The sequence below is a fragment of the Triturus cristatus genome, unplaced genomic scaffold (assembly GCF_964204655.1).
Source record: "Triturus cristatus unplaced genomic scaffold, aTriCri1.1 SCAFFOLD_118, whole genome shotgun sequence".
Lineage (NCBI taxonomy): Eukaryota > Metazoa > Chordata > Amphibia > Caudata > Salamandridae > Triturus > Triturus cristatus.
In genome coordinates, this window is record NW_028187322.1 from 457832 (window position 1) to 471832 (window position 14001).

The 14001-nt window shown below is 51.4% G+C and overlaps 1 protein-coding gene across 1 annotated transcript in view; it reads left to right on the forward strand.

Moving 5' to 3' along the window:
* ATF6B (activating transcription factor 6 beta) overlaps window positions 1–14001 on the forward strand; it is a 292837-nt gene that overhangs the window by 101585 nt on the left and 177251 nt on the right. Inside the window, exon 7 of the mRNA XM_085640283.1 lies at window positions 361–452. Within this exon, the coding sequence (XP_085496409.1) occupies window positions 361–452 (92 nt within the window). The remainder of the gene's footprint in view (window positions 1–360; window positions 453–14001) is intronic.

Below are 14001 nucleotides of genomic sequence, written 5' to 3' on the forward strand. Positions count from 1 at the left end.
TTTTTATTTTTGTTTTTGTTCTGGGCACTGAAGGAGAGAAGAAATGTTATGCATGTAAGGCACAGCTGGAATGTTTCTGTGTTCTTGGTTCCAATGTTGTTTGAGTGCTGAATTCCATATCCAGGCACTTGATACTGGCTGGCTATGAATGATCACGCACTGGTAGGCATCTTGATGTTCTTCACAAAACCTGGCCCATCTCTGTACAATTTCACTCTAGACTTCCTTTCTTTCTACCCTTGACCCTCTCTTCCAGTGCCTAGTCTGTGTTCTTTCAATGCCAATTTTGATCAGTCGCAATCTTTCCTAGCACCTATGTGAATTGTTTCACCAATGCCTGCATGTTGTTTCTCTCTTCAGAATATGGAGATGAAGTTTGGCTACAGTAACAGGAAGGTGGTGTGTGTAATGGTGCTGCTTCTTTTCATCGCCTTCAACTTTGGCCCCGTCAGGTGAGGGTTGGTGCTTACTTCTCCTTAGAGCCGGACTCCAATCACACATTGTAGACTTAAGGTTGGCACCTGACATTTCTCTGCTGCACCTCAGATCAGCAGTTCACTCCGTTGTATCGTTCATCCTGATCTGAGACCCCAGTCCTTTCTCCCGACACCTGTACTTCCTTCCTATCTGTGTCCTAAATTCTGACCCATTGCTGTCCCTACACCCAAGACTCCTTTTCTCCTTTCTGATTCCTGTCCTTCCTTCTGCCAAGACCCTGGTCATTCTTTCTGACCTCTATCGATCTTTCTAATCTCTAGCCTTCCTTTGCTTCCTACCCATTCTACCTTCTGATCCCTGTTCTTGCGTCCAAGTCCTGTCTTTCCTTCCCAACCCATCCTTTCTTGCCATCCCTGCTTTCTTTATTCTCCATTGATTTGCTCTTCACCAACCATATTTGTTCTTCCCACCCATGTCTTTTCTACCTAAGACCTGCATTCTTTCCTCCTGAGCCTATTCACTCTCCTCACTCCCCTTCTTGATACTGTTGCTCATCTCCTCTTAAGACTGTAGTTCAGGCCTAGATTAATCTGCTACAAATGTTTAAGATCGAGGTAGAGCAATGGTGAGCCGTTAGGTTCCTAAAACACGTGGTTTATTGGTGTTTTTACCTTTCAAGAGTGTTTTTTATTCAAGATGTCATTTCTAGGATTTCATCAAACCCTGTCCAGAAGAAGATTGTCCGTCCTGGCTTGTGGCACAAAAGGCTTCTTGTCAGTGTAACCTGGTCAGGTCAGATTTGTTCGGTACTTAGCCATTGCCTAATTAGACTTGTTCATGTGTTTAAGGAGCGATAATCCACACAAACTCAGGCTTGCTTCTCAGAATTCCAAGCTAACACCAAAGGTTCTATCCAGAGCCCAATTCACTGATTAGTCGCCTTTTAAGGTAGCATCTTACCTCCTACTACAGGCCCTTACCACCTCCTTTGCTACCTGGAATGACACTGGTATAATTGAGCTAGGCTTTCCAACTTGACTTCCTAGCTCAACATATTTAGTTGCTCTCAATTCACCATTGTGTGTCCTACTATCTGGTGCGTGGGCAGCCTTACTAATCCAACAGAAAGCCTCATTGTTTCAATTATAGTGAAATATGAACACTATCTGGCATTTTTATACTTCTTGAATGCCAAAACAGTATCTGCCTTAGCAAGAGGCTTCATTATGTTCACATGATTGTGAGAAGTTGGCCTGGTATACCACTAGTTATAGTGGGCACCCTTTAGCAGTCCAAACAACCCCTTATTGGTTGTAGGTTAAAGACAACCTTTATTGAAAGCTGTCCTAGTGGTAGCTATGGAGAGCAACCTTCAGGCTAAGTCTTGAAGGAATGTAAAGCCGCTTGTTTTACCAGTCTATAATCTCTTGAGTGCCTAAATGAAAGACAATCACACCAGGTATATATATAAAATATATGTATTTATTTCTAAACACACCCTCCTAGACTCTTTATGAGGCTAGAGGTCAAAACACATAAGTTACACTTCGAATATGACAATAATAAGCACAAAGACACGACAGGCCCTAGGGGCGAGCCAAACCATAAACTAAAATAGTGGTATAAGAACCACGATTTAACTAGACACAAGACCTAGAGCCTGTAGAATCGCTGGGACCCCAAGGAACCACCCAAGGTAGTGACACAGGGGACCCACGGGGGTCATGTGCAGTGTGTGAACACAGCCGCGATCTCCCGTTAGCTTCTGTGGGGAAAGTTGCGATTAGATTTTTAAAGATTAGGGACACTTAGAAACGAATCAAGACCAAACCCTTTGGGACTTAGGAAGTTCTAGGGCCATCACCCACGGGAGCGCCGGAGTACTCGTGTTACCTCACCCAGGGAAACCGGGTGCATAGGTGTCAAATGGTGTCGCGTCGTCGTTTTCAATGGGAGCTGGCAAAGAAGTGCTGCTGCCGGGAAGATGCGAAGTGTCCGAAGAGATCCAAGCCTGGATCGAAGTCGAGAAGAACCTGAAAGCAGAGGGCCAGTGACCAGGAAGGCGATAGGCAGATGCCCACCGATGTCGGGTGATTTCGGGTGAAGAAGGTGAAGCTTGACTCTTCAGCCATAAGGACCAGGAGGCGTTGAGGACGACCAGGAGCTGGATTCGAGCTGTCCCACGAAGGATGTCGAGTGCTGTAGCGACAGTGCCCGGATTGGACACAACAAGCCTTGGCAACAGCAACCCACGCAGAAACGAGAAAGATGCTTCGGTGCAGACCAGCAAGGTCTGTGGGACTCATCACTTGGTAGGAAGTCAGGGCACGTCTGGAGCAACCAGGGAAGCCCAAGGAAAATCAAAGTTATCCCCTCAGGGACCTACCAGTCGACGGACCAGGGATCGCGAAGGGACCTCGAGACGAAACACCAAAATGGCAGCCCACGGGTCACTCGGGGTGACTAGGCCGACAATCTTAGGTGAATTCTGTGCTCAAGGTGGGGGCTACAAGTAAGCCCAAGCACGACTTCAAGAGACGTCGAGAAGTCAATGCACTTGCAAAAGTGCACGGTGACCAGGAGTTCCGGTTCCACGCTATTCACGAGGGCTGCTTGTCTCAGCTTTGCTGGGTACTCGGGTCGGCCTCTGAGATGTCTGGAAGTCCTCTTCCTGGGCTGCAAATACTTCGGAGTCCGGCGGGAGCTTCGGAAATGCAGACCGGCAAAATACTTCATTGGTGCCTGCCAAGCAGGGGAGTCACTCCTTGACCCCAAGGGAGATTTCTTCAGTCCTCTAGTCTTGAGTAGAGAGTCGAAGTTCCAGGATTCAGCTTCAGAGTTTAGTCTAGGGTAATCTAAAGTTCTGGTTACAGAGGTTCCTTACTTATACCTAAGTACGGGGTTGGACTAACTCTGGGGACCCACCTATGGGAGGGTTTGGAAAGAGGGATGCCTACACCCATTTCCTTTGTCCAGTTTCGCGCCAGAGCAGGGGCTGGAAGCCCCTGAACCGGTTTGACCTGGACTATGCACAGGGACACCAAATGTGCCCCCAGTGCAGGACTTCAAAGCACTCTGGGAGTGCTCCCACCCAGCCCCAATACACATAAGCCTGTCTGGGAGGTGGTTACACCTCCCTGTGACAGGAAACCTACTGTCCAGACCTTCCCTGATGGAGTTTCGGTCAGCAGCTGGAGGCCAGACCCGTGTCTGTGGCTGCAGCATCCATTTTGTGATGCCAGGGCTCTATTAGATTTCTACCGGGTATACCAGTACTGCCATGTCTCTCCCTCTAGAAGGGTGGGAACATATCCTCACATCAAGAACTGATGTGGGGGTATGATTCCAAGGTGTTTGACACCAAACACGACATGTTTCCATGCAGCCAGTCCAAAGTTAGCATTAACCGTTTAAGATATAATGCACTTAAGAGTATATGGTCATGCTGCACCACTGACAACCCTAGAGAAGAGATTTCGCAGGCTGCAGAGGGGCTCAGCTCCTGCCTGGGTACCCCCAGCACATATAACCAAGCGCTCTGCCTTCAGGATTGTTAAGGCCTGCCATAGGAGTGACTGATAGGTTTGTATGTGTAGTGTTATGTGAGGTATAGTGAACCTATACCTCAGTAAGGGGTGCATGCACCACCTTACCCAGGCTGTAGAAGCAGACCTGTGGTGTCATTTTGGGTGGCTTTCCAGGGGTCACATAATACATGCTTCAGCCCCTGGTAGGCCTCTGGGCTACCTATGCCCTGGGTACATAGTGTACCATATAGAAGGGACTCACAAGGGTACCTCAGGATCCAATCTGTGGTGTACCTAAAGTACATGCAATCAATTTAGAGAGGAAGCAGCTAGGCTTGGGGCCTGAATAGCAGGGTCCCAGCCAGACTAAAGTAAAAAAAAAAACAGTGAAACACCAGCAAAAAGTGGAGGTAAACATGTGAAGCAGATCCTACTCTCCTACACAACCCCCCCCCCCCAACCGCAGGGACATTAAACTAACCTTGACCAGTTGAGTCTTCATGTTCAAAGTGGAAATATCTGGAGAGTCCATCTGCATTGGCATGGTCTGTCTGAATAATGAAGTGAATACCAAATAAATATGGCCTCAACTTCTTCAGAGCCCAGACCACAGCAAAGGCCTCCCTCTCTATGGCTGACCAACGATTCTCTCTGGGGGTCAACCTTCTGCTTATGAAAGCTACTGGTTGATCCTGACCTTCATCATTCAACTGTGACAGTACAGCCCCTACCCCCAACTCAGATGCATCTGTTTGGACAATGAATTTTTTGGAGTAGTCAGGACTTTGCAGAATGGGAGCAGTGCACATGGCCTGCTTCAGGTCATCAAATGCCTTTTGACAGCTAACTGTCCACTGAACCTTTTTGGGCATTTTCTTAGAGGTTAAGTCATTGGAGGGTGTCATTATTGATCCATACCCCTTGACAAATCTTCTATAGTACCCAGCCAGGCCTAAGAAGGCTCTCACCTGAGTCTGGGTGGTTGAGCAACCCAGTGCATTATGGTCTGTATTTTGCTCTGCAATGGTTGAACCTGGCCTCCACCTACAAGGTGGCCCAGGTACACAACCTGACTCTGTCCTATCTAGTACTTAGTAGCCTTGAGAGTTAGGCCTGCTTTTTGCAGGGCCTCCAAAACATTCCTCAGGTGGACCAGGTGATCCTCCCAGGTGGAGCTAAAGACAGCAATATCATCTAGATATGCTGCACTATAGTCTTCCAGGCCTGTAAGGACTTGATTCACCAACCTTTGCAAAGTGGCAGGTGCATTCTTCAAACCAAAGGGCACTACCACAAATTGATAGTGCCCACTTGCATCATCCATCAGCTAGTCTGATCTGCCAGTAGCCAGCTGTCAGGTCAAATGTGATTAGAAATTGGCTGAGGCCAAAGTATCTATCAGCTCATCTGCCCTGGGGATGGGATGGGCATCAGTCCTATTGACTGCATTGGGACCCCTTTAATCCACACAAAACCTCATCTCTCTTGCCATCTTTGGTGTGAGGTTTAGGTACCAGGACAACTGAACTAGCCCAAGGGCTATCTGAGGGTTCAATAACTCCCAAATCCAACATATTTTGGACTTCTGTCCTTATACAGTCCCTGACATGGTCAGGTTGCCTGTATATCTTACTATTCACAGGCAGAGTGTCCCCAGTGTCCACTTCATGAGTGCACCAGGTGGTCTGACTTGGAGTCAGAGAAAACATATGTCTGTACTGACTGAGAAGCTTTCTGCAGTCAGTTTGCTGCTGGGCAGTGAGGCTGCCTGCCAAGGCTACACCATCAACTGACCCATCATCAGGGTTCTGAGAAAGCAGGTCAGGGAGTGGGTCGCTCTCTTCCTCCTGTCCTTCATCAGTAACCATGAGCAAGCCCATGTCTGCCCTGTCAACATAAGGTTTAGGTCTGTTGACATGAAGTACCCTGTGGGAACTCCTAGGGGTTCCAAGGTCTACCAAGTAGGTGACTTCCCATTTCTCTTCAACAATTGTTTGGGGGCCACTCCATTTGTCCTGGAGGGCTGCTGGGGCTACAGGCTCCAACACCCACACTTTCTGTCCTGGCTGGTAAATAGTCAGTACAGCCTTTTGGTCATGCCAGGCTTTTTGTAATTCCTGGCTAGCCTCAAGGTTTTTTAGTAGCCTTTTTCATGTATTCAGCCATGCTGGAGCGGAGACCACGTACATAGTCCACTATGTCCTGTTTAGGGGGTTTGAGAGGTAACTCCCATCCCTCCTTCACTAGACACAAAGGACCCCTGACAGGATGGGCAAACAAAAGTTCCAAAGGGCTGTAACCAACCCCCTTTTGTGGCACCTCCCTGTAGGCAAACAAAAGGCAGGGCAAAAGGATGTCCTATCTCCGCCTAAGCTTCTCTGGGAGACCTTTAATCATGCCCTTTAAGGTTTTGTTGAATCTTTCAACTAAACCATTGCATTGTGGGTGATAGGGTGTGATGAACTTGTAGTTCACTCCACACTCCTTCCACATAGCAGTCAAGTAACTAGACATGAAGTTTGCACCCCTGTCAGATACTACCTCCTTAGGAAAGCCTACTCTTGAGAATACACCCAAGAGAGCTCTTGCCACCACAGGTGCTGTAGTGGTCCTTAGGGGGAATGGCTTCTGGGTACCTGGTGGCATGATCCACCACCACCAGTATAAACATGTGCCCAGATGCTGTCTGGGGATCCATGGGACCAACAATGTCAATCCCAACCCTCTCAAAGGGAACCCCCACCACAGGTAGTGGTATCAGGGGGGCCTTTGTGGTTCCACCTGCCTTGCCACTGGCTTGCCAGGTCACACAGGAGCAACAAAACTCCTTAGTGTCTTCAGACATGTGGGGCCTGTGAAAGTGAGGGACAATTCTGTCGCAAGTCTTGTTCTGGCACAGGTGTCCTGCTAAAGGACTATTTTGGGCGAGTGTCAATAGGAAGCCCCTAAACTTCAGAGGCATACCCAACCTCCTGGATGCACCAGGATTGGGGTCTCTACTCTCTGAGTAAAGGAGTCCATCATCCCAATATATTTTATGGGTGCCACTAGCATTCCCAGCAGCCTCATCAGCAGCTTGCTTTCTGAGGGGTTCGAGGAATGGGCAGGTTTTCTGCTCCTGGCTCAGATCAGACCTGGAAGGGCCCCCTGTCCCCAAGAACTCAACCTGGTCAGGTTCCAGCTCCTCTGGGACAGTTCCTTCTTCAGGCTCAAGATCATCTCCCTGAGTTGACTGATCTGCATTCTGAGTCAGGGGGGAAGGCACTGCCTTAACCCTACTGCTCCTCCTCTTGGGAGGCACCTGGTTCATTATTCCAGAATCCAGGGCCTGTCCAGTGTTAGACATTTTGGCCTGTGGCCTGGTCACAGCAAAGACATGAGCAGGAATCCCTAACATTTCTGCATGTGTCCTGAGCTCCACTTCAGCCCAAGCTGAAGATTCTAGATCATTGCCAAGCAAGCACTGTACTGGTAGGTCTGCACTTACTACAACCTTCTTAAGGCCAGTTACCCCTCCCCAGGAGAAGTTAACAACTGCCAGAGAATGGTCTGTTGTGACATTGCTAGCATTGGTCACTTGGTACATTTCACCAAGTATAATCTGCCCAGGATCCACAAGATCTTTTGTCACCTTAGTGACACTTGCTCCTGTGTCCCTGAATGCCAAAGCCTATTTTCCATTTATTAAAGGCTGTTGTCTGTATTTGCCCAGATTACTGGGACTCACAAAGGAGGACATAGCCATGCCTCCATCACAGACTAGAACAGCCTGAGTTGGAACTCTGACTAGGCCACTGCTTCTGGGGGACCCTTTGAACTTTACAGGCCCTTTCCTGTGCAGTTATCCGTTTGTGGATGTCATCCCCACTCTGGTAGGGAGGGACAATCTTATTCAGTTTTCTATGGTCATAAGACCTCTCCCTATCTCTAGGGATGTTGCTGCCACCATGGGACTCTGTAGAGCTAAGGGCCTCCTTATCTAGGGCTACCTGCCTCTTTCTGATTTCCAGCTGAGCTTCCTCATACTTAAGCAGTCTCTCCCTCCTCTCCTGAGAGGTTTCCCTCCCGTGAGAAGAAATACAGGTCCCTATGGATGAGCCAGAATGGTTAGACTCCACTGAGGGAGATCTTGACCTTCTAGGCCCACTACCAACTCTTCCAGGAGGGACAAAGAGGGGCCTACTGTGGCCCTCTCCATCACCTTCTAGGGGAATTTGATTTTCCAGGTCCAGATCATTGTCATCTGCCTGGCCAGGATCAGAGGTCAGGTCATGGGGAGTTTCACCCCTAGGCCCTTCCTCGTGTGCTGTCCCACCCACTCTGCCTACCCCTTTAGACCCTATGGATCTGCTGAGATCATCCAGCCTGAGTACCTCTATGAGATGCAGGGTGGTTGAACTTTTGCCTGTCTTCGGTTTCCTAGCTGTGTATAATGCTCTCAGTTCCATGAATGGGGGGTTATCATACTTGGAAACTAGAAGCCCATTGGCTTCTGGCAGGGACCCACTGGTTCCTGGCCTTGAAGACATTACTAGTGAGGTGTGGTGTATTGCACTACCTACTCTAGTGTGGCCTACTAAACTCTCTTGAGTTGTAGAAAGGGTGTGCTCAGCCCTTAACACACAACTCTAAGTTCAGTAGAACTTACTGTATTCTAAAGCTTGTATTATATGTACCTAGGGTACCTTTAGTGGTTTTCAGTTAGTCACTCAATTGAGAATATCTGGTAAAACAATAGCAAGCTGTAATGTACCAGTCCAAACAACCCCTTATTGGTTATAGATTAAAGACAACCTTTATTGAAAGCTATCCTAGTGGTAGCTATGGAGAGCAGCCTTCAGGCTAAGCCTTAAAGGGATGTAAAGCAGCTTGTTTTACCAGTCTATAATCTCTTGAGTGCCTAAATGAAAGACAATCACACCAGGTATATATTTATAAAATATATGTATTTATTTCTAAACACACCCTCCTAGACTCTTTATGAGGCTAGAGGTCAAAACACATAAGTTACACTTCGAATATGACAGTAATAAGCACAAATACACGTCAGGCCCTAGGTGCGAGCCAAACCATATACTAAAATAGTGGTATAAGAACCACGATTTAACAAGACACAAGGCCTATAGCCTGTAGAATCGCTGGGACCTCAAGGAAACACCCAAGGTTGTGACACAGGGGATCTACGGGGGTTGTGTGCAGTGTGTGAACACAGCCGCGAGCTCCTGTTAGCTTCTATGGGGAAAGTCGTGGTTAGATTTTTAAAGATTAGGGACACTTAGAAACGAGTCAGGACCAGACCCTTTGGGACTTAGGAAGTTCTAGGGCCAACACCCTCGGGATCACCGGAGTACTCATGTTACCTCACCCAGGGAAGCCGGGTGCATAGGTGTCAAATGGTGTCGAGTTGCGTTGTCGTTTTCAATGGTAGCTGGCAAAGAAGTGCTGCTGCCGGGAAGATGCGAAGTGTCCGAAGAGATCCAAGCCTGGATCGAAGTCAAGAAGTGTTATGCTGCCCTGAGATCCTCTCCTCGGAATGACGTTGATGCTAGGTATGGGTCCACCTCCCATCTGTCCCCCGTCCGGCGTATGTATAACACCCTCGGACTCGGAAGACAGGTGGGCGAGGGAAGGAAGGGTAGGGACCGCGGGGATGGAGACCTGAAAAGAGAGAGGAAGACAGGTTACGCCGATGCGGTTCTTCAGGGCACTGCCACCACCCTGGGCCTGAGTTCCTCGGCTCACCTGGGTTCCTTTCCTCCCTCCGATGTGGCCCCGCGTAACACCCGATGCAGGAGCAAGAAGGTGCGTAGTCGGGGGGTTACCTCGTTGCGTCACGGGTAGCCGGGAAGGGAAGCCAAGTGTCATGAAAGGTTAAATAATAGCTGGTGTAGGTGCTGCCCTTCTATGCCTCTCGGAGCCTCCGAGGGCGGAGGAGCGCTGGAAATACTCAGTACTTCTTCCGTTCCTATACGGAGAAGTCTCTGGCCAAACAACTACTGTTCGTGGCGCTACGACATCACGCCCGGAATCCCTGGGTGGAGGAGCGCCGGAATTACTCAGTACTTCTTCCGTTCCTACACGGAGAAGTCTCTGGCCAAAACAACTACTGTTCCTGGCGCTACAACGTCACGCCCGGAATCCCTGGGCGGAGGAGTGCTAGGAGCAAAGGCTGGTCTCCCCCATTCCGGGCACGGAGGAACCTGAACAGAAGCCGGTGAGGTTGCTCACCAAGAGGGAATAAGTCTTTGCGTGGAGATTTGCTCGCTGCCCAGGGACAGAGCAGAGAGCCAAGCGGAGATGAATCCTCGGCGTCGCGGGCGGCGCCCGCTGGGGTGGAGTGCTTCGCGGCGTTTCAACACACCGGGAGGTCCTGAAGGGTACCTGAAGGGTACCTGATTCTCCCGTCATGCGGGAAGCGGAGATCGTACCGGATTCTCAAGTCCGGCGGGAAGCGGGGTTCTCAAGTCCGGCGGGAAGCGGGGATCGCGTCCAAGACCAAGCACTCAGCCTCGATGACCGGAATCATTGGCCCCGCCTCCTGGGAGGAACCGCGCTATATGCGCTTCCGGTGGTCACGGGTTGCCGGCCGGCGCCGGGGATTCTGGTCGATGGAGTTCTCTGTCCCGATGCGGTGCGGGGCGGCGTTTCGGATCATGACAGCACACCCCCCTCACACCGGCGTCCCCATGACCGCCGGGGCCCCCCGGCCTGGAGGGCGAGCGGCGGTGGAAGGCCGCCACCAGGCGAGCCGCATGAACCGCAGAGGCCGGTTCCCAGGAGTCCTCCTCCGGGCCATACCCTTTCCAGGCCAAGAGGTACCATAGCCGTCCCCGCACCAACTTGGAATCCAGGACCCGCCGTACAACGTACTCCCGGTCCTGGTGGACCCACACCGGAGCCGGAGCCCTCCGAACGGGGCACAGCAAAGGCTTGAGCAGAGACACGTGAAACACCGGGTGGATTCGCAGATGAGGAGGCAACCGGAGCTGCACCGCCACCGGGTTCACGTGTCGCACCACAGGGTAGGGTCCAATGTACTTAGGGTTGAAGACGCTGGACTTCCGGAATCGGATGTTCTTGGTGGACAACCACACTCTGTCCCCCTTGTGGTAGACCGGAGCGGGACGACGATGCTTGTCGGCCTGGGCCTTATACTTCCCTTTCGCAACCTGAAGGTGAGACCGGGCTTGTCGGAGAGCAGAGCGGATGGCACCTAGCCGACTCTGGAGATCGGGGAGGGTCGAGCTCTCTCGAGAGAGAGTAGGAAGGGTATGAAGCTAGGGTGGAACCCTGAGGCTAGGAAGAAGGGAGTGTGTTGTGTAGCGGAGTGTTGTGCATTGTTGTAGGCCACCTCCGCCACCCAGAGCAAATCCACCCAAGCGTTCGCCGCCTGGTCCACATAACAACGTAAGTATTGTTTAAGTGTCTGGTTAAGACGCTCGGTTTGGCCATCCGTCTGTGGGTGTAAGCTTGTGGAGAGAGAAGAGCGGATGCTGAGCTGTTCGCACCACACCTTTCAGAACCTGGCCGTGAACTGCGACCGCGGTCAGACACTATCCCTAACGGGAGTCCATGAAGCCGCACCACGTGCCTCAACAGGATGGACGCCAACACCCCAGCTGACGGGACTTGTTTACAGGCGATGAAGTGGCCCATTTTGGTGAGGTAATCCACCACCACGATGATGGCGGTGCATCCCTGGTCTTTTGGCAGCCCCACCACGAAGTCTATCGAGATTCTTTCCCAGGGGTTCATCGGCGTGGGGAGAGGCATCAGGAGCCCTTGCTTCCTCAGATGGTCGGTTTTCATTTGCGCACAGATCGTGCACTGCTGGACCCACTGCAACACGTCCGGCCTGGCGGAGGGCCACCAGAATTGTCTTAGCACCCTTTCCAGGGTCTTGGTCCCTCCCATGTGCCCCGCAAAGGGCTGCTCGTGACACCAGGAGAAAACTATCTTGCGAAGCCGGGGCGTGGGTACTAGGAGTCTGGATCCGCACAGGGGAAGACCTTGGTGGAGGCGCCATTCCTTATGGCTTTTCAACCATGTGGTCCAGGCGAAGGTGCGGAGCCCTTGTTTCACTTTCTGTAAGAAGGAGTCGGTCTTGATGCGACCTATAACCAGATCAGGCGGGACTATGGACTGTTCGGGGGTGCCCCTGGGAAGGTCCTGGGTATTCAGGCGGGACAGGGCATCGGCTTTTCGGTTGAGCGCTCCCGGTCGATAGGTGACCAAGAAGTGGTACTCCGCAAAGAAGAGCATCCACCTTTGTTGCCTGGGAGATAGGTGGCGGGCCGATCGTAGGAATTGAAGGTTCCGATGGTCCGTGTACACCGTCACCTGATGTCGGGCCCCCATCAACCAGTGTCACCATTCCAGGAACGCCTCCCGAATGGCGAGCAGCTCCTTCTCCGAGATGGTGTAGTTGAGTTCGGCGGGACTCAGTTTCTTAGACATGTAGGCGACCGGGTGGAGCACTCCTGTGTCAGGTTGTCGTTGGGATAGAATTGCTCCGACTGCTTCGTCCGATGCGTCCGCCTCGACCAGAAAGGGTAGTTCAGGATCAGCATGTCGCAAGATGGGAGCGCTGGTGAAGGCTCTCTTCAGTTGTTCGAACGCCCTCTGGGCTTCTGCGGACCATATAAAGGGAGTCCCTTTACGCGTGAGCTTGGTGAGTGGTGTTACCAAGTGCGAGAACTGATGGATGAATCTCCTGTAGAAGTTCGAGAAACCCAGGAAACTTTGAATGTCTTTCACGGATGTGGGCTGGGGCCACTCGGCGACCGCCTGCACCTTGTGCTCCGTCATGACCTGCCCCTCTGGCGTGAGTAGGACCCCAAGGAATTCCACCGTGGTAACATGGAACTCACACTTGGTGAGCTTGCAAAACAGTCGGTTTCTTTCCAGGGCCGCCAACACCTTTTGGACGTGACCGACGTGTTCTTCCTGATTTGATGAAAAAATCAGGATGTTGTCGATGTAAACTACGACATAGCGGTCCAGGAACTCCCTCAATACTTCGTTGAGGAAGTATTGGAACGCGGCCGGGGCGTTACACAGCCCAAAAGGCATCACTAAGTATTCGTACAAGCCGAACCGAGTTTTAAAGGTGGTCTTCCATTCGTCGCCCGCGCGGATCCAACCGCAGTACAGGGGGCGTGTAGATCCGCGCCCCCTGTACTTGCTCCAAGAGCACCGGAATGAGAGGCAGGGGGTATTGGTTCTTGACGGTCTGGGCGTTGAGCGAGCGGTAATCGATACAGCATCGACGCTCGCCGTTTGCCTTGGGAATAAAGAACAGGGGTGAAGCCGCGGGGGAGCTCGAGGGACGAATGAACCCCAGTTTTAAATACTCATCCAGGTAGGCTCGTAGGTGGCTGGCTTCCGGGCCCGTTAGGGCGTATACTCGGCTGCAGGGAAGTTCGGCTCCTGGAACTAGGTCGATACGGCAATCATAATCCCGGTGGGGTGGCAGCTCCTCGGCCTTTACTTTATCAAAGACCGTCGCATACCGAGCATAGCAGTCGGGGAGACCTTCTCTGCAGCAGTGGCCACGTATTGGGAGTTCCTTGTTGTTTCCTCTTCCGGGGCCCCCCGTAGGTGGCACTGGGCCCGACAAAAGGGGGATCCGAAAGTGATCGAGTTGGAGGACCAGTGGATGGAAGGCTCGTGTCGCCTCAACCAAGGTAGCCCAAGGATGAGCTTGCATCGTGGCGCATGGATGATGTTTAGGGCAATCCATTCGCCATGGTCTTTTCCTATGGTGATCCATAACAACGGGGTTATTTGTCGAATGGGACCGGATTCCAGCTCCTTGCCGTCTACCGCATACACCAGTTCGGGAACGGGTTTCGTGCGCAGAGGAATCCTCAACCGTTCTGCTTCTGTGCGGTCCATAAAGCAGCCCGTGGCTCCCGAATCGATCATGGCCCTCACCGCCATGGGGTTCTTGTCAAGGGTTACCTGTACTGTGAGAAACAGGTGGTCGGGTTCTCTAGTGCCGCCAGCTTCCAGGGAAGGGATGAAGTGACAGCTT